Genomic DNA, 20815 nt, shown 5'->3' with positions numbered 1-20815 from the left:
GCGTCAGACATATTTTCTTGTAGAAGGTACAGAAATGTATCTTTGCCAAGAGTTAAGAGCCAAACATAAACCTGTCGCGTCAAGCCGTCCTCATTTCTGCACATGATGATGTCATGTCTGTCAGCTGCTAGCGCTACTTCATGCACACGCTGTAAATCAGTCCCTACATGTCGCCAAGCATGTTTGCTCAGTGTGTGTGTGTGTGTGTGTGTGTGTGTGTGTGTGTGTGTCGGTGGGCCCTCAGGTCTTCTCTTGGCCCTGAGATTAAAGCCATGTCAGCAAGTGTGCGATGAGACCTCGCAGACGATACCTCATCTGCCTCTCTTTTCCATTCCGCCTCTGATTGTCTCGTCATCCTCTCGTTTGTTCGAAGCATTATTTGACCCTCCTTTATTTATCTCTTCCACATACCCACCCCACCCCCCCACCCCCCGGAATTTGGAACGTTCCCTTTCCGTAAAATTGTTTTCTGAAATGTTTTATAGTTCTAATCGAACCTAATCCCACCTTTCTGACCCGGATTAACGAGTGGCTGCAGCTTTCAACAATGAATGTGGGAATGAAAGAACTCCCAAATCGCTCCTTCTCATTCCTCACACAGCTACTTTTCATACATGAAAGGGCGACGCTGCGAGACCTTCGGGGACACAATGGACACTTTGTAAAGAGTAGCTCGATGGCCGCGCACCTTGACCTTCAGAGTGGCTGCAGACGAAGAGGCAGAAACTGATGGGACAGTGGAGAGGATTGAAAGCAGGAATCCGGCTGGAGGGCGGGGTGGGATTCGGCAGAGGGATGAATAATTCAGAGGAGTATTATCGCTCTCCTCTTATCCTCCCCCCCCCCCCATGTTCCCCCCCCCTAATTGGTATTAACGAGTTAAAGAGAGGGGAGGTTAAGGCTGAGAGGCTCGTAAGTGGTCCGGTCCGCGGCCGGGCCTCCATGTCAATGCCACCGTGTGCGAACGGCGCCGCAGCACCAGATATTTACTTCGTATATACTTTACAGGAAGTACGGGGACTGAGGTCTGAAGCAGTGCAGCCCCCCGCCGTGCAACGTGACCTAAAGTTAGCCGGCAGACAGACAAGATAGGCCGTCCAGACACCACCCTTATAGCCACCGCCTATCTGCCCCACACCGACGGAGGCATCGCCATCAAAGAGGCGACGCCAGCAGCGGGGTCAGCGGGTCACCGCTTTGGCTTCCATCCATGGGGAGTCGTAGTAAAGTAAAGTAAAGTATTTTACAGAGAACGTGTTGACTTTACTAGTGTGGTTCTGGTTCTGGGGTGCTGGGGTGCCTTGACCAATGGATAATCATTCTATAATCTACAGGGATTAATCCCCCATGAGAATATTTTATACCTAATACTAGTTAAGCACGTCATTGTCTTTTAACGTGAACATTGGTGCTCAGGAAACTGATGTGGTTTCGTTTGTGTGTTGGTGTTGCGTGCTCTAAACATCACGCGTGATCCCGGACGTAATCTCCACATGAAACGAAATCCATCTCGTTTTTTACCCTCCATCAATAAATAAAAAGGACATTTTAACTTGAAAGCATAAAACTTGTATTAGATTACCTACAAGCAACAAATGTTACGAACTTTACTTGAAGAATAAAAATAAACTTCACAAAGTCATCTGAAAGGGGAAAAAAAAAACAAGATAATGAAATGTGCACAGCCTCCAATCTCGTCTTTAAAGGCCCTCAACCGCTGGAATTAGTAACGGCGTCTTAATATTCCTGCAAGCGTTGCGTAAATCCTCCGTCAATCTCGCCGGTTCTGAGATCCGCTGACCGACCAGGCTTGTGTTGTGTGACCCCCCCCCCGGTTCACTTTCTTACACGCTGCGTCTCAAGCTGCCGGGCCAATCCCATTACCTAGAGTTCAAATATTACAGTAACCTCTTTCTTTTTGTTGTCTCTCGATCCTCCAGAGACGCCCCCTGACCCTCTGTAATCCATCAGCGCAGATCCCCGCTCTCATGGTAACGAGATTAGACCCGTCACAGAGTAATGATGATTGGCCTGAAATTCAGTCACAGCTCTGATCAGGGGGGGTCACTATCACTTAATCTGGTTCTGATCCAGCAGTTCCTTGAATTCCCTCTGCCTCCCATTTGGGATCAAGACCCCCCCCCCCCCCCCCCAGCACTGCTGTGTGAAGGCTGAGTTCACGCACCGGTTCAGTGGTGAAATGTCAGTATTACACAAGCGCACCGCTGCACCTCCGGCGCCAAAGGCTTCGTAGGCTGTGCGCTAATTGGTTAGCTGGTGCTAACAATGCCGCGGCTAAATGTCAGAGCTCTCACAGAGCTCTCTTTGCCTCCGTCCCGGTTGCGTCTCTGAGCTCTGTACAGAGAAGAGCTCTGACAAGAAGTCCATGAGAGACAAAGAGCAGGAGGACAGGACAATGGAGCGCGGCCACATCAGCAGTTTGTGTGTCGGCGCGCACACGCCGCAGTCTGAGCGCATTCGGGTCTTTACAATGGTTGGCATTTCTTCCTGCTTAGTGGCCAAATGAAGTCAATAATGGTGCATATAAATCACAAGGGGAGTTCCTTTATGGACGAATCAGTGCGAGATGTCCGGTCAGAGCAGGTTGGACAGGTTTTCATTCATCTCGCTTCATTGAGATTTAATCCAGACAAGACAGTTTATTCCACCACAAAATGGTTCTCAGAGTTGTGACGTAATAATCTCATTATTTCATAAAAAAAAGGACCTTGTTTTTCTCCTTTGAAAGCATTACGCCTTTGCACTTTGGCACAACTTAACTCTTAACTCATTGAGTGCTGGCCATTTTCAGCTCAGCTATATGCTGAGTGCCCCAGTTTCCCCGATATTCCAAGCCCCACAGAATATTCATTACTACGACTACGCAAACACCGAACCTACCAAGTGAAAGATTAAAGTCTCCCTCTTTCATCGTTCTGCATTTATTGGCCGATGAAGAGAGGCAGATTTCAATGTCAGGGTTGGCAGTGAATGTTTGGGCTTCAAAAAAACGTCTTTAGACGTAAATGGCACTCAAAGAGGTAATTTCTTTAGCATTTAAACTATTACGCTTCTGTTTCTGGAAATGAAGGAATGGCTTAATTATTCAAATGAAAAGTAATCAACCGTGATGCAATTTAGTGTATGTGTGTGTGTGTGTGCTGCTCTGACTGGGAGTGAAATTCTCCAGCAGGGAAAATCTATCAGTCTAATTGGCATTCTGTTTGGAGTCCGTCTCCTGAGGACAGACGGTGGAACGGCCCGGCCGTCAGCGGCTCCTCTGAGTGGGAATGTTTGTACGTAGGTGTGTTTGACATCTCGGCTGAACGGTGCTTGTGTGTGGATTTGTGTAGGGCTGTGCGCACAATAAAAGAAGCTGTTTGCGTGTCTGCGGTGACACACAGTGACACACAGTGACACACATCTCCGTCTCGGTTAAGCAAATCACTGAGACGTTCTCTGTCTACATATTCAATATTATGGGGTTTTGTCCCCAGCAAATAGATGATGTGGATAATTTTGTGGTACACACCGGCTGTGCACACACACACACACACACACACACACATACATTCTATATAAGGCACTGGTGTGCGTCATCACTCCGATGACGGCATTCCGAAAACTGGGATAAGGAACAAAGAAAGACAAACAAGATGTTAACAAGTAAGCATGCTCCTCGTGGGTTGCTCCTCGCGGGTTGCTCCTTGCGGGTTGCTCCTCGTGGGTTGCTCCTCGCGGGTTGCTCCTCGCGGGTTGCTCCTTGCGGGTTGCTCCTTGTGGGTTCCTCCTTGCGGGTTGCTCCTCGCGGGTTGCTCCTCACTCTCCTGAACAGGCTCGGGAGGAGAAGCATGCTCAAGCTGTAGGGCAAAGGGCACCTCCTGCACTCAAGGCCTGGATGTGTGGAAGAAGAAGCCGGTTTCACCTGTGGAGGTGCGACCTGTGGGAGGGTCTGACGGGGGGGGGCTCTTCCACTCAGAGAACCACGGTTACATCGTAACCCACGTGATTCATCACGTTGTATTCTAGTTGTGGTTTGCTGAAGAAAAGAAACACGCACGCTTACCTGCCCCCCCCCTCCCTCACCTGTCTTGCTGGGGGCACGTGCCAGAGCGTCTTTAAAATGCTCAGTCAGCTTGTTTCCTCGTGAAAAAGCACTTTTCATGTCTTATTGGTTTGTGCGTTGGTTTTTGTTGTTTCTGCCTTTATAAGTTTTCTGTCCCAGAAGAAGGGGGGGCGGGTGGGGGGGCAACAACCAGGACGGAGACTGTGCTGCTCTCTGCAGCCTACCTGCACTCTTTTTGCTTGAAGCCGCTATTTAAGGAGGGGAAAGCTATTAATATATTTCTACCGTTCCCCCCCTTTCTCCTCCCTTTTCCCTCCTCCATTCCTTATCTTTGCTAGTGCTCTCCCCTCCTTCTCCTTCTCACTTCTCACTCGTTTAGTTGTGCTTTCATCGTTATTTGACGAATTGCGCTTTTGTTAGCACGATACAGGTGCGAAACCTCAAGGTGACATTTGACTGGCCTCACGCGCGACTAACTTTTTTTTGGTTGTACGTTTGTTTAGGCAGCCTCTGTATGTTTACTTACGAATGTCCTGTTGGAAGTCGGAGTATCGCAAGTGTGCGTTCAATAATTGGTCTGTTTGTGTGTTTGTTCACTCGCTCTGTGTGCACGGACTGCAGGCGTATGGATCAGGAGCGGCGCCCCTCACACACACATACCCACCCGCCACGTCCACTGATGACCCCGGGGACCTTTTACTTTACGTTCCCCCTCTTTGAGAGAATTCAGGCTGCTCTTTCTTTCTTTTTTCCCCCCCTCTGTTTATCTTTTCCCTCTCTGTCTTCTTCATCGGTCCATCTGTTCCCTCCTCCTCCTCCTCCTCTGCTGTGTGTAGCTGATAGCTGCTTCATCATCCAGTGGTGATTGAATCAGAAGTGCATTCTCTCACGGTTCGGCTCAGCTTCTGACGGGCATGGGGAGGATAAACACACACACCTACACACACACACAACTACACAAATACCTGTGGTAATTAGCACTGGGAATACCGATTAATCGCACTTGGAGTATCGTTGTGGGCCGTTCAATATAACGTGAGATCTTGGTTTTCACGTACGTATGGTTACAGGAAAGCTGCGGTAAAAGCTCCCTGCGAGCTTCCACCTTCATCTGCTGCTTGCCCCGCCGGCAGCCCGACGGCCCTCTGGAGCTTTACGGGCCGCGAGCTAAACTGTGTACACGTATAAGACCTGCAGAGGCTGAACAGTAATCAGTTGGGGCTTCAGGAGGGACGGGCCGTACCTGGGGTGAGAATGAATAGCCATTGTTTAGAAAGCCATCTCAGGGTTGCTCTTTCGTTCTTTCTCGTCGTCTTGCCGCCCCTGCATGCTTTCCCTAATCCTCCACAGTGTCCGAGAGACAAATTACAGTCGATTGGCTTTTTGATAATAGTCGGATATTCTCTGTATAGCAGAGCAGGCATTATTCTTTGTCGAGGCTCTGGAGCAATTACTAATGCAAGACGGCCTTACAATAAACCTCCTGAGCAGCATTTTTTATTTTATTCATTATATCACCGTGGCTTCAGAGTCACTATATAACATGTTGAGCATCCAGATGAAGCATCGTCCCGTGTTGCAGCTTTCACCTCTAAAGGGAGATTCAAGGACTTATTTTTCCTCTATATCTGTTTCTGTTCATCTGTCTCGGCCGTGAGGCCATCATTTATTCTGACGTGTAATTGTTCAAATCATGTTTATGCTTGTAAATTCCTCGACGGGAGGGCTGGTGGTTCGGCTGGGACGGATGCGATGGGGGGGGAAAGTGCGCGCTCAGCGGAAATACGACTCTCACTCCGCATGGTCTCGAAGTCTCTATCCCGGCAGCATGTAAACGTTTAGCAGCTATGTACAATGTGTAAATACAAAGCACAAGTCAAGGCGATGAGGACGCCATTACGCCATATCTGCGCTCTAACTCGTTTCCTGTCGTAAAGCACGAGTTAATGAAAGTTAGCCGCCTGAGATGCCGCCGGACGAATCTCCTCCTTGTGGAAATACACACAGTGCTTTGACTTAATTGAGGGGAAAAAGACAGACGTTTCAGTCAGCACTTTACTGATGGACGACCAAACTGCGTTGTTTGTGGAGCGTCTTCTGCCTGTGTGTTTCTTAAAGCGGCGCGGGCTCTCGCTCTCACGCTCCGCCGGGCCGAGGAACACACAGCGGTCATTTAGGAGTGTCTGTTTGGTGTCTTCAGAGCATTTTAATGAGCATTTTATTACCTCCAGCAAGGAGGCTAAGTCGGTCTGTCTGACTTTTAGCAACGTAACTCAGAAAGTTACAGAGGGATATCGATGAAACTTTCTGGAAATGTCTGGATTGTTACCAGGAAAAGATGATTACATTTGGGTGATGATCCAAGAGATTCTGGATCACTTGGCGTATAAATGCAGTAAATGGAGCTTCATAATCTGTTCTTCAATATCTCGGTTGATTATTGACCGATGTTCACGGAATTTGACACAATCGTGTAGGGCGGGGTTCTCTATCTCACCACCGAATTCCATCCAGATCTGATCTGGATTGCGGCTATTATCGAGATAAAAAAGAAAAGAAAAGGCGATGCACTTGCGTTTCGACCTACTGTGCATTTCCTGTCTCGGCTGAAGCTGTCCGACTCCGCTTTGTTGTATTCAAGCTGGATTTTAATGGGAGTCCTTAAAATGCATTCCTTTTTCACGCTTCAGCCCGGTGAGAACTGAGAAGCTTGTTGAGCGCATTACTAATTGAAGAGAAAAGGCCTCATTGTGTGAGAGTTGGTTTTAGTCCAACAAGTGTTCCATAACACCGGGCTCGGACATCCAGCTGGACCGGCAGCTGCCGCCGGGCAGGCCATGCCATGTAAAGCAAAATGATACGACTGTTGACATTTAACACTGAACAAAAACGTTGCCCTGAGGAACACCTTGGAACAGGAACCCTATGATGGGTAAGTTGTAGCCCGTACCTAAAAGGTTTTAACCTCGCAGGAACTCCGACAGAACAGGCAGTGATTTAGCGTGACCTGCAGCGCGTACTACAAACAATGACAGTTTGGGTCGAGAAAGGATTTCACGGCGGAGACTTCCGTCTCCTCCAGCGTCGCTCTCCGGATGAGATGTTTATACAAAACACGAGAGTCGGGCCGAACACGAGCCGCAATTTACTGGGATTTATGTCGTGTTTTTGTGCGAGTAGTTCTCAAACTGAAGTGGCCATTACTTCTGGGGGGACAGTCATTTCTGTTTTAGCGAGAGCTGCAGAACCTTTTTACATCACGGTACGCTTTAATACGGACCCATGTGTTTCAGTTTCCTGCTGGTGTTTAGCTGCTTGGTGCTGTCCGTGTTCTCCACCATCCCCGACCACCAGAAGTTCGCCAACCAAAGCCTCTTCATCCTGGTAAGACCCGTTGCGCGCAGCTCGTCTGCCTCGCGGCCCGCTGTGGCTCCTCCTGTCTCGACACCATATTATGTGTCTTCATATCCGCTTTATGTGTTTGATTGGCTTTGCTGGCGGAGGCGCAGACAGCCACGTCAGCAGGTGGAAGGATGCAGGTGTTGTTGACTGTGCAGTAAATCACACACGATGCAATAATCCTAATTGCTACCTAATTTCCTCCTCTTCCTCCCATCTTCCTCTGCGCTCAGGCTACTTTACTGAAAGGTAATGGATACGCGCTTTCTCCTCCCGCGCCCGGGCCGTCCTCTCTCCCTCTTCTGTTCCCACCGTGTTTTCATCGTTGTGTAATTTAATGGTCAGACTTTTGACTTTCACAATCCCCCCCCCCCCCCACTGTTCCCTCTATCGATCAATCACCCGGCCATTAGGAGGCAATCGCCCATTAGTGGACTTTACTCGGTGACTGATTGGTTCAGCGCAACTTAAGCTAAACTTAAGCACTGAGCTTTTTTGAAATGTTTCCACGCTGATATTGATCTCACGCATATCGTTTGTCAGGGCATCATAGAGTGCCGACAGGATGCACGCAAATACCAGCTGGTGCAGAAGGCGAAGGGCACAAAAGCAGTTTTTAACATTCTGTTATTGGCAAAGAATATATATAAATATATTCCTATAAACGGTGATGTGAAGATGTGTAGACTGAACCTTTGAGAATGATTGATTGATTAGTTTTATGGTCCAAGATTCCGGAAGATTTATTCTCATCATATTAGCGCAGGACATCAACAAAAAAATTGAAATTCAAACAATGAATGAAATGAAAAAGTAAAAAAAAAAAAATTCAGTTATTTTGGTGGTGGAGATTTGTTTAGTTGATCTCCCAAACAGTGTATTGTGTGTGCGTGTGTGTGTGTGTGTGTCTGTGTGTGTGTGGCTTGTATAGGAGTTTGTGATGATCGTGGTGTTTGGGTTGGAGTACTTCATCAGGATCTGGGCCGCTGGCTGTTGCTGCAGGTACCGGGGATGGCAGGGACGTCTGAGATTTGCCAGGAAGCCTTTCTGTGTCATAGGTTAGTGTGTGTGTGTCTGTGTGTGTGTGTGTGTGTGTGTGTGACACATCACACCATGACTCGTCTGTCTTTTTGTTTTCTGAACAGACTTCATCGTCTTCGTCGCGTCCTTGGCGGTGATAGCTGCAGGGACGCAGGGCAACATCTTCGCCACGTCGGCGCTGCGCAGCATGCGCTTCCTCCAGATCCTGCGGATGGTTCGCATGGACCGGCGAGGGGGCACCTGGAAACTGCTGGGATCGGTGGTTTACGCCCACAGCAAGGTGTTAAACGGGGGTTTTGTACATGCATCATTTTATCTAAAAGCATTAATTTAAATTAAACATAGTTTTGAGACCCAGCGGTCGGCTGTAAATACAGTTAGGTGATGATGATGATGATGATGATGATGATGAATTGATGCATCAGCCGTCCGTGTAAGCAGAACTGTGCAGACGGGTCAAAGTGGAAGCCAAATGTGATGATGCTGATGGGGTTTTACCCAATGATGAAGATAGAGATGGGTTAATGATGACCGATGCCCGCCGCTCTCTCTTTCTCTGTCTCTCTCTCTGCCTCTCTCTCTCTCTCAGGAGCTGATTACAGCCTGGTACATTGGCTTCCTGGTTCTGATCTTCGCCTCATTCCTCGTCTACCTGGCAGAGAAAGATGTCAACACAGACTTCAACACCTATGCAGACTCCCTCTGGTGGGGGACTGTGAGTAGTACACAGAGCGCACAGCTGCAAGCCAATGGCTATATATAAATGTACCTTTACCATCAGTGCCCTGTCTCAAAAGAACTAAAGGCTTGTTTAGATGTTAATTTGGTAAGTGCAAGAGATTTACAAATATCAATAGTAGAGAAGTGGAGGCTTTCTTTTTTAATTCTTTTTTTTTTTCAATTTTCTTTTGTTTTAAAAATGCAGCAATATTTTATACATTTGGATTCATGTTCACATTTATGATTCTTCTTTTATCAGACGGTTTGCTTTTAGTTGTTGTTTTTCCACCGCCCCCCCCAGATTACTCTGACCACTATCGGTTACGGCGATAAGGTACCCCGTACCTGGCAGGGTCGACTCCTCGCTGCAGGTTTCGCTCTTCTAGGTGTCTCATTCTTTGCCCTGCCTGCTGTGAGTCTCCTATACATATGTATATATATATATATACTATAAATCATATATGTTTACTCATAACCCAGTTAGCCGCTGCTTTCGTTACCCTGACCTCTGACCTTCAGGGAATTCTGGGATCAGGCTTTGCCCTGAAGGTACAAGAGCAGCACCGGCAAAAGCACTTTGAGAAAAGGAGGATGCCTGCCGCCAACCTGATACAGGTAACGGCCGCCCGCGGCTTTAATCCGGCCACAGAAACACGCAAAGCACATTAAAATGAGCATCTTCTTTCTGTCCTTGTGTCTTTTCTTTTTAGGCTGCATGGCGCCTCTACTCTACAGATGCAAAGCACTCCTACTTAACAGCCACATGGTACTTCTATGACAGCATGTTGCCTTCGTTCAGGTAGGCCCTTTCACTCACCTGTCCAGCTCTGGGTCGAGTCAGTGATCAGAAACCTGTGCTTGTCTTCGGATCTTCGGAGATTTTAGATATTTTGCTCTGTTTCTGCTCAAACATTCATATTATTATGAGAAAACCGACACAGCATTAGTGCAGAGGGGGGGTTGTAAATGTTTCCTCTTATTTTCTTTGGATTATCTTTCATTTGACGCCAGCCCTCTATTAAGCTTCTATATCCAATTACAGTTTTGTTATTGTGGTTTCTTATATTTTGCATTTCTGTATTAATTTGACAAATTTTTGATTTGCTTAAAAGGAGAGGACCGTGAGAAACACCAACAGAAATGCGTCTCTTTGACGAACTGAAGTCTAAACTTTGTGTGATCTAAATTTCGATGCTCGCCTCTCGTCTGATTTCTCTGGAGCATCCCTCTTCTTTTGAGCGCTTGGACCACTGATTTTGGCCTTTTTGTGAGTTTTTCATATTTTCTTGTTTTATTTTTTCATTTGATATTTGTTTTTGTTTTGTGTTATGTGTGTGTGTGTGTGTGTGTGTGTGTGCGTCTTTATTTGTGAACGCGGGGTGTCAGAGAACTGACACTTCTGTTCAGTCACCTCCAGCGACAGCGTAACACCAAGAAGGTTCTCCACAACTCCTACCACACGCTGTTGTCTGGGCTGCGGCCCTACAGCTCGCCCTACCTGTCGGGGGACAGGTACGCACCCCCCCCCCCCCCTTCACCCCGCCCCCCTCACAGTACATCAAAGTGGCCAGAATTCTGCTTAGGCTCAGGCTCGCACGCAGACACACGATCCAAACTGTCACAACAAGGACATCAAGGCTAACTTGTCCGGAGCCTCTTCTGCATGGATGTGTTGTGTACCTAACGATGTGTCACTAACACTGATCTGAGACCACTGTGTTCCAGCCCCCCCCCCCTTGCTTCTCTGCATCTTTGTCTGCCCAGCTCACACTCTTGCCATCTCCACCGCCTCCCGCTATTCATTCACTGGTCTTTCCCTTTTATTTCCATCCTATCTTTTCCATGCCGTCCATCTCCCCCCCCCCCCCACCATCTGTCCCCAGGAAGGCAGAAGTTCCATGCAGGTTCGTTCTATTGCTTGTTGATTAAAGGGGTATTCACTGTTAAAACAAGAGCCAGCGTAGCGGAGGGACTGATGGACTTGTGCATGCATGAAAGGAGAGAAGCGCGTCTACCCGATTAACACGAGTGTTGCCGGCTGGATCTCCAGCCGTAACGCCGTCGGGCTTGAAGGGCTATCTTGATGAATATGCGCAGGTGAAAACTCTGCATGATCTTTCAAACTCGCCTCCTCACCTCCTGTCTCCATAATCCAAACCCGCCTCCAGAGGAGCACCTCCCAGCGCTCCTGTCGGGAGACGAGACGTTGCACCTCACCCCTCCAGCTAACCCTCTCTCCCTGGTGTTTTCCTTTGCTATGGTTTTTTTTTTTTTACCCTTGTGGGTTCGCCACGTACTCAGGTTGGGTCCTAGTGCTTCTCCGTCACTTCCCTGCCCAACACTTCCTCCATTCCTCTCTTCCCCCCAGCTCACCCACTCTCCCCTCTGCCTTGTGTGTCTCTCCAGTCAGTTGCTATCTAAAAAACGGGGTCTCTTCCGGATTCACGCTGGCCGCAAGCAGAGGTATCCACGGCTCCAAGCCTGTGCACGGGGCACGCTTAGACACCACCAGACGATAGCACCACTCCTGCTCCGACACAAGCCGCTCGGCTTCCCTGAAATACTCTGGGAATTTGCAGGAACGGTCCAGAGGCATCCTAAATTATTAATGAACGAGAAGAATATACACATTGCCTCGATATTTGTGTTGCTTTCAAATTATATTAGCTTTTACCTGTTAAAAGAATATCCGCTGGACCGGTCCACAAATTCTAGAGTGAATGAGGAAGTGCTGTTCTCCTCTTTCCTGAGAGGATGTCTGAAGTGCTTGGTTTGTTTTCGAAGTCATGCTAAATCATGCGTTGAAAACACAACATAAGTCCTCAGTGGTTTATGATGATGACATCTTTTGTTTTAGGCTATTCTCAGATGTTTCCTTAAACATGAAATTAATGGATGAAATAAATCAGCAAAAAAAAAAATCCCAAATTGGAGCTGAAGTCAAAGGAATGGATTCACCCTTGACTCATTTCAGATTCTCCGCTTCCGTTGTTTGCCTCACGTCTTCTTGGAGAGAAGGATTCGGCATGCTTTTCCAGTTTGACGCTGGTCTTGCAACCTTTGTGCAAAATCAAAAGTGTTTGCGCTGTGTTTTTGCAAAGCTTTCAGGTGTGATTGATTGCATGTGATTTGCTCGGAATGTCTCGGAAAGCTTTTTCTGCAGAAGTCTTTCCCTCTATCCCCCCCCCCCCCCCCCCTCATTTCCTCCAGTCTACTTGAGGCATTTCAGCTTGTTTGGATGAAATGCTGTTTCCGCTAACATCCCTTTACTCTTTAAATTTTAATTTCAATAACGCACGCACATCAAAGAGTGTATCAGCGTAGAAATGTGGGAGCGAACGACTCTGGACTGGAATCGATCTGCGGTGCATGATGTTTGCATTTCCTTACGTAATGTGGAAGTGGCTACGGAGAAGGAGTGGTAGCATGCTATAACAACGCTGCTAGGCGTGAAAAAAAAAGGCCGCCAAATAGCCTTCCTGTCAATAAATGATCTCACGTCCCTGCATGTCTTGGGTTGCGCGACTGAGGCATAATAAGAAACCTTTTTTTTGCGTGTGGCTGTGCTTTGAAGTCGATATTCCCGATGCTTATGCACTGACGGGATTAAAGAAGCGTGCCGTTATTTTGATGTTGACCGGAACATTTTTCTGCCGTCCCCAGCACTGCTGCAGGTCTTGAATCGGGTTTCAGTCTGATTTCTGCTGAATCAGGTGCTGTGATCGGCGCATGAGCAAAATGATTTCTCTTAGCGTTGTTGACGTCAGCTAGTTTGTTCTTGACCTTGTCGTTTGTGTCCCCGTTTCGTCTGTTTGTTGACGGGACGCCGTAGAAGTCTGAGGTCATGCATTCACTGTTACTAACAAACCCTTTCTAACAAAGCTCCCGCGGCTTCTCTAAACCCTCGGCGGTAGCACAGCCTAGCTTCCCACAAAGGTCAAATTCATGGATATCGAATTGAACCCCCCCCGCCCCCCCCCCCCGAGCCGATCACCATCCCGGATCTCTCTGCCTTTAGGTGTTTGACTGTTCTATCTATACTATCAGCAGTAAGATTGGCTTCCGGGATCGGATTAGGATGAACAATTCCCGATCATCCCAAACCATTCGGAACAAGGCGTCGCCGTTGGCTCCCGGCTCCAGCGTCCGACAGTCACCGAGCCAGGAGAACGTCCCCGAGGCCGCCAGTCCGGGAAAAGTCCAGAAAAGTTGGAGCTTTAACGACCGCACGCGCTTCCGCACCTCCCTCCGCCTCAAACCGCGTCCGTCTCCCGACGGTAGGTGACGCCCAGACGCAGGAGTTCAACCCGCCGTGCTCAGGTTGGTGTGTAATCAAATCCCTGCCTCTGTCTTTACGCCTCAGTGGACGGGGCTGGGGAGGACAGTGTGGAAGACAAACCCTATTGTGACGTGGCCATGGAGGACGTCATCCCAGCAGTGAAGACGCTCATCCGGGCCGTCAGGTGAGTCCCGCCATGCACGCACGGTGCTTTTAAACTCCTTAAGCCTCAGGGTTTCCTGTGTTTGGGCAGAATAAGGTCCCTTTGCACACGAGCGACCTTCACGTGCGTGCTCGGACCCCAACCTTCCTCGCGGGATATTTGCAGGTTACATTAACGGGTGAACAACAAGCTGCTCCTCCGTTTAGGTGCAGCTTTGATCCGATTCAGCTGACCGAGCAGAAGACGTCCTCCTGAGTCCTCCTGCAAGCAGCGTCCACTGACTTTGTCCCTCAGATCACTCAGGCCGGCCATGTGTGTGAGGTGGCGTGATAAGATTGTCTTTCACACACACATTCAGTACAGGTGGATGATTACAGTACAGTATGGCAGCAGTTTGTGTGTGTGTGTGTGTGCACCACAATTATGATAATTAGCCTGAAATGTCTGGACGTCCCATCGGAGACACACACAAACAAATGCGTGGAGTTTTTCACTGATGGTGGCAGAAAAAAATGACAACTGCTGGCAAACATCTGGTGCTGGGGCCGCGCTGGCCTCCAGAGAGGTTTGATGAGGGCGGATCACATCGACTTTCTTCCTGCTCCTCGACGTCGGCGCCGTTTTCCCTCACGCCATTTTTCTCATGGCAGCGTGACGCCGTCTGCTCTGTTCCCTGCGCGTCCCTGAAAGAAGTGGGAATGTGCCTGGAAACAAATGAGCGTGTGAGTGTGTTTGGACGTCCATGTGGCCCAGCTGTTGGGATGCACACGACCGCATCGTCGTGTGCTTGGCTGCCCCTTCGGGGATTCTTCAGCTCATCTGAGGCTGGCGCTCTGCTAATGCTAACACTTGGCGTTCTGTATTGTTGTATGGCGTCGCCATGCACGGCACAGACCAGGTATGCAGTGGACTCAGAAGACAGGTCTGACCTCAGCTGCTCTGTGCTGCACCAATGGAAGAAAAGGGCCTTCCTATAGATAGTGCAGGTGTGTAAAGAGCAGGTGCACACACACACACACACACACATGCAGCGTCTTACCGATGTTCGTGATTGATGTCTGTGAAACCCAGACTTCTGCAGCGGGCCTTAGTGCTGACACTTAAGTTTGCAGAGATGCATGTGGTTTATCAGTGTAGCGTCTTGTTTAGGTGTGGAGGGATGGGGAGGAGGAGCGGAGGAGGAGCAGAGGAGGAGAAGAGAGGGATAGTAAAACAAGGTCTCTCTATGCTCAAATCTGATCCTGTAGGAAACACAACGGATTTCTGCACGTTTGCAGTCTTGGATGAAGCTCCTACTCTGTTAAATAAATAGTCTGGATATGCTCTGCTATTTATAACCATTTCATTTTTAGACACTGTCATCATTTTTTTTGCAGCGTTTCAACTCTATTTTCTTCAACTCGTATAATGTTTACGCGGTAGATTTCTCTGCAGGTAGAACTGAGAGCACAAACGAGCTCAGGCGTTCACTTAGCAGGTCGGTTGTCTAACCTGGCAAAGAATCGGACTTGGCCCCCGGGTCGTTCGGCCTAGTTGGCCCATCTCGGATTCTTGTCAGCATAACAGTCATTTTGAAGTCGCAGATGAAGCCTTGCCATTGGAGGCGATCAGGGACCTTTGCTGAATTGCAAAAGCATCTGGAGCAGCTATGCGAGAATTTTGAGGCACAATGACACTTCCTGTCCCTGCGATCATTACCGTGTTGCTACAGCTCAACTTCCTCTCTTTAGGAAGGAACGATATCGTTCCGTCATCCCACACACACACACACCTGAGACCCACCCTGGCCAAAAAGAAAAATCTGCATCTACCTGCAAAATAAGACAAAACTACCTGTAAAAATACCCCAAACGCAAGAGTCATCAAGAAATGAAGCGTTGCCTGAGGGGGGGGGGACATCAGGCCACGCCACCAGCTGTAGACCACCTCTCCTCCTCCTCCTCCTGCTCTCACTCTTCTCCTCCTTCCCTCTCACCTTCTCCTCCTCTTTGTTCGCAGCAGACGTAGCTGCTGTAAATGCAAGCGCTGCAGACCCGCAAGCCCACAGCAGTTATTTCAGGACCTGGCCCCCTTTCTCAAGTCCACCTTTGTCTCGGTCCTGCTTAGCCCACATTGTGTGTGTGTTCATCGCGTGTATCGTTGGGCTTCAGATCTTCCTCATGCCAGACCTTTGATTTGATGTCCTTTCTTCCGCCCGTGAAGGCGAACCCTCGTCATCGTCTGGTTGCGTGCGATAGGATTCCTAAAAAAAAAAAAAGAAGCCGAAGAAGAAAACCTTTTGCTGTCATCTGCAGCTTTCCCAGTTTTATGTTTTCAATGCATTCAGCATCAGCATCTCTGAGCTGCCTATCACAGAGCTGATAAGAAGGGACCTGAATGGCCTCCCCAACACAGAAAAGACACACACACACACACACACAATAAAATTCCCTCCTGTCTCTTCCCATTATCCGTGGGACATCCTCCGCTCGTCATCGGCACCAGTTCGAACCGTGACCGCTCTGGCAGTGGGTGTCAGCCATGTGTTCACTGGGGGGGGGGCAGGTATGCTGGGTCAACATTCCTCAGTGTGATTCCCTCAAATGCTGGAGAGGTGTGGGTGGTGACAGTGAGTTATGTATGCTGGGAGTGGGAGCAGCTGTGGAACATAGCTGTCACACGGAGAAAAGAGCGGAAGCAGGGGAGCGCCCCGACCGAGGTGTGTGTGTGTGTGTGTGTGTGTGTTGCACGTTTCTATCGGAGGATTTGCTGAAACAGCAGGTGCTGATAAGAAAATGTCTCTGGGAGATGTCATCATCACGCTATATCCACACGCTTTAGCGGCGTGGTGCCGCCCGCTCTCCTTCTGGGGCTGTTTGTGAATGATAAGGTCACTCTGACTGTAATTAATCGTGTTATTCTCAGCCCCCCCCCCCGCCCCGTATCACCGCCGGACCGCCGCTGCATTGTTCTAAAGGTTTACTATGTGTCTGTGTTATTCGGATCTGCTGCGTTGGGCTCTTTAAAGGTTCTCAGAGGAAGGATCCCAGTGATTCTGGTGTCTTTGTTTAATCGTGTAGGATTTTAAAGTTCCTGGTGGCCAAGAGGAAGTTTAAGGAGACGCTGCGTCCGTATGACGTGAAGGACGTCATCGAGCAGTATTCCGCCGGACACCTGGACATGCTGGGTCGCATCAAGAGTCTGCAGATGCGGTAGGCGTCAAGAATACAAGCAAAGCTCATTCCTACATTTGTTCAAGATGAAACAATCTTTTTGTTTATCTGGAATATAAATGTATTCACTGACGTTTACATCATTCAAGTCGTCAATCACGTATTTATTTCAATGTCAAAGTGTGGACCAGATAATTGGACGAGGGGCTGTCCAGCCCGATAAGAAGACTCGGCCTGAAAAGGGAGAGAAGACGCCGCCAGAACTGGACCCGCTGGATGAGCTGAGCATGATGGGACGTGTAGTCAAAGTGGAGAAACAGGTAACAAGGGGAGGTGTTGGAATCCTGCAGATTAAAAGATGCTGTGATTTTTCAAAAAGCATGTGAATGTGCTCTTTTGGCTGCAATGTTAAAGAACATTTCAAAGTGATCCAGAATCCAGGATCTCATGTTCCCAACATTTCCCTGAAATTTCATCAAGATCCGTCCATAACATTTTGAGTTATCTTGCTAACAGACAGACAGGAAGTCAGTGGTTCTTGTTCCTGTGGGCGATCCAGCAGCTGAAGGCTCACCTCTTTCACGGTACCTCTGCTTAGGTGCAGTCTATAGAGAACAAGCTGGACCTGCTGCTTAACTTCTACTCGCAGTGTCTGAAGAAGGGCTCGTCCAACTTCACCCTGTCCACCCTCCTGGACCACGACCTGACCTCGGACTACCACAGCCCCACGGACCACAGAGACCTCTTCCCCTCCGCCAACACGCTCAACATCTCCATGTCTGAGAGCGGCAACTTCGAATGACAGCGGACACGGGCGTGAACGTTTTTGCAGTAGGCCTCCTGGTGCGGCGCCGCTCAACCCGAATGTCTTCTCTTCACTTCGTAAGCATCTGGGATGATTTTTGTTGTTTTGGAAACCCATCATCTCAAATTTGCAACACACCAGAGGAGAAAGGAGATGAGGAGAGGACATGACTACGGAACCATTTTGGCCCTCTCACCTCCTCACCTTCAACTACCGATAGTATTAAAATTGTGATTAGTTTTTTTGGTAATTTTTCTGACGTCTTCCCTCTGATCTTAGTTTCTGTTTTTATTTTACTTCGACTGCTTGAACTAACCGCCTGGGCGTTTGATGACTCATTTGACATTTCTGCGGGTGTCATTTGTTCGGAAGCGAAGGATGGCCTTGCAGCTCCCGATGCCGAGATGCACCTGAAGTGTCCCACGCCGCCAGGTGAACAAATAACCAGTGAAGAAATGACTGACAGGAATATAACCTCCTCCCCTCCCCGCTCCCGGACGGACGGACGGGGCTGACAGCCACCTTGCCAAAGCGCCAGACCTCCACATTACACCCAAAGGAGGAACTTTTAGAAACAAAAGTCCCACTTTTATTACCCGGAACGCAGCAGGGAGAATATGTCGGAGTGACTGATGTCTACATTGTTTTTCATCATCGCCACTCCCTCTCTCAGAAGTCTCCAACAGGCCCACTTGCAAAAAAAACAAACAATACAAATAGACCCCCTCATCCTAATCCCTCTAGACTAGGATTTATTCCCTGTTTGGCTGGCATTCAGGTGAATGTCGCTACTTATTTAGGATTTTGCAGAGCCGACATATCCTTTCATAGCTCCATAATCCCTACTTTGCAATGTTTCAAAATCTACCTTTAATATTTCCTCGACCTAATTTATAAACGTACCCTTTAAACCTTTAAATCTGCTTGCAGCCCCCCCCCCCCCCCCCCCCCCCACGCATGTTTAGATAAACCTTTCAGTCTGAATTTAGACTGGGCTGCTCCTCATCTCGCACCTCAGGCCGGCCTATCAGTGTTACCCGAGGGGGGACGGTGTCTGATGCATGAATTCCAGACTCTGATCCTCATTGATACACACGTCTTAGAACTAGTGCGAGTCTTACAGCCTCACCGCAGACGGGCAGTATTGCAGTATTTCAGGGTCGCCACCCACAGACGTTTCCGGCCGCCTTCGCCGGTCGACTTCGCTCTTTTGCCGGCTTTTTCCGAGCACGTGATGGACGCCCGGCAGAAGATCTGGACTAAACTGGAGCGTGCACAAATGCACATACAAGCATTACACCATGAAAGCAATTACTTTAATGAAGTATTTTGGCACATGTCAACCATAACGTGTTTTTTTTTGTCCTGTACGAATTTATGGTTTTTATTTTTATTTTCTTTCTTTACTGTCTATGAAGTCCGTGCACTTGATTTTTTTGTTGCCTATTATGGCAAATGTAAAATGCTCTTCTTTTAGTTGTTAAAAGTGAATGCAGGCTTTAAGTTAATATATTTTATTCAGTCGGATATGATCTTTTCAACTTTTTGGGGTCAAGTCGAATCATTGATGACACAACTGTAGCTCCACACACACACACACACACACACACACACACACACACACACACACAGCAGATCAGGTTCACGCTCGTATATATATATATATATATATATTTTTTTTTCTAAAATATAATCCTGATTGCTGCCAGCTTCGTTTAAGAAAACAGATTGTTTCTGGCCAGTGAAAACGGTTAGTCTGTCCCTGCAACTAAATCATTTATTTCATCCTGTCGAGACGGTTGACTCAGGTGCTCCACTTTTCCAAGCCTAGATTTCAAACAGTGAATGTACTTTATGACTCTGTTTATTTAGATCTATTTATGATCTGATGCTCTTGGTGCCATGGGGAATAAATCAGCTCTCCAGAGCTGACTAATGCCATCATACAAGTTGCATTCATTTCATAGAGAAATGCTATAGGTATAGCTTTATTCCCCGGCCTAAATTATAGCGGCGGTGCCTACTTATCCGATGATGGCATTATTAGACTGAACAGCTCATTGTCAACTTGTCGTGTTGAGCTTCATAGAAATGTATGTAAGGCCGCCGTATTGCATGCTGTTAGTGGTGGCACCAGTGTAGGAAAAAAAAAACGAACTTCAAGTCTTGAGTCAAGACATGAAAGCAAATGACCTGTGCCTTCTTTGTCCTTCTATAAATGATACGACTCTGTCTCAAACTTAAGTGTCCGTGCAGCCTCGACGAGAACGTGTGTTTCATCCCTGCTCTTTTCACCCCAAAACCTTCAAGAAATCATTCGGAGCGTGTCATTTTAAGGTTTAGGGTGCTGCTGTCTTTGATACTTCCGGACAATATATTACTGTATGTTTATCACACCATTGTAACTCTACCGGGACCTCGCTGCATCCGCTCTCTCTGTATTTTTAACACCGGTCCGATCCGGATGCTGGAGGCATGGACATTTGCGTCGTCACAGGAAACTCTTGCAGGCATGTGTCCTTTCAGAAGCATGTCACTTAGACGAATATGGCTTCCACACAACTACCTCTGAGGCCACTAAGGGGGCGCTAGTCTAGAAAACCGAGTAGGAGAAACAGTAACAGACTGAATGCTATGCATGAACTCAATCTGCACGTTGTCTTTTCTCTTCTTCACCATGTTCTCCTTCACGGCCTGACCATCCATCGTTCACTGACTTGCTGCCATTTGACATTCCAGCTCGTTGCCCTTTAAACTTTAACTCTCTTAGTTATTGGAACTGTTAAGCTGAAACACAAACTGATCAAAGCAATAAGCAAAAATGCTACGCCGGTAAAAGTCTTCCAACAATGAATGTAGTTATTGGTTGACAAATGATGGCACTTATTTTGTTTTCTAATTTAATGTACACCTCTATTTGACCTTTTTGAAGAGATGCAATGGCTAAAATTAGGTCACATGACTAACGTTAATTTATTTGTTTCAATAAAGCTCTTTGGACTGTATCTTGGCTTTGACCTCTTTTTTTTTTTGGTCAGAACTTCTCTAATCGGTAGTGAGCAATGCGTGACTTTTATCAAACTTGTGTTGTTGGGGTTGAAGCCAAGTGGCAAGAATTTAAATCATTTTGATCCCTGCAACTGGTGCTTTCGGTATATTCTTTATTGTTTGAACTCTACTAACATTTCTC

At 47.8% G+C, this 20815-nt stretch overlaps 2 protein-coding genes across 2 annotated transcripts in view; both read left to right on the top strand.

The window, feature by feature from the left end:
* The window catches only part of nfyc (nuclear transcription factor Y, gamma), a 16025-nt gene extending 13117 nt beyond the window's left edge, over positions 1-2908 (top strand). Inside the window, exon 6 of the mRNA XM_068747547.1 lies at positions 2813-2908. Coding sequence (XP_068603648.1) covers positions 2813-2908 — 96 coding nt within the window. The remainder of the gene's footprint in view (positions 1-2812) is intronic.
* Positions 2909-7348: 4440 nt separating this feature from the next.
* Positions 7349-17622, top strand: LOC137903395 (potassium voltage-gated channel subfamily KQT member 4). The gene is made up of 15 exons (XM_068747546.1): positions 7349-7450; positions 8397-8523; positions 8611-8786; positions 9096-9221; positions 9528-9638; positions 9746-9841; positions 9937-10025; positions 10613-10738; positions 11110-11130; positions 11633-11689; positions 13274-13503; positions 13590-13689; positions 16728-16859; positions 17002-17140; positions 17419-17622. Exons 1-15 carry the CDS (start codon positions 7349-7351, stop codon positions 17620-17622), a joined length of 1836 nt encoding a protein of 611 aa, XP_068603647.1.
* Positions 17623-20815: the final 3193 nt, after the last annotated feature.

Source organism: Brachionichthys hirsutus, chromosome 13, assembly GCF_040956055.1.
Source record: "Brachionichthys hirsutus isolate HB-005 chromosome 13, CSIRO-AGI_Bhir_v1, whole genome shotgun sequence".
Classification (NCBI taxonomy): Eukaryota; Metazoa; Chordata; class Actinopteri; order Lophiiformes; family Brachionichthyidae; genus Brachionichthys; species Brachionichthys hirsutus.
Note: the sequence above shows the minus strand (reverse complement) of the source record. Positions and strands in the feature narration are given on the sequence as shown.

Excerpts from the sequence above, each read along its gene's own strand:
- LOC137903395 (XM_068747546.1), top strand. The coding sequence starts at position 7,349 with ATGTGTTTCAGTTTCCTGCTGGTGTTTAGCTGCTTGGTGCTGTCCGTG. Across the intron at positions 8,787-9,095 it reads TGGTTTACGCCCACAGCAAG|GAGCTGATTACAGCCTGGTA; the intron begins GTGTTAAACGGG and ends TCTCTCTCTCAG. Across the intron at positions 9,842-9,936 it reads CTGCCGCCAACCTGATACAG|GCTGCATGGCGCCTCTACTC; the intron begins GTAACGGCCGCC and ends TTTTCTTTTTAG.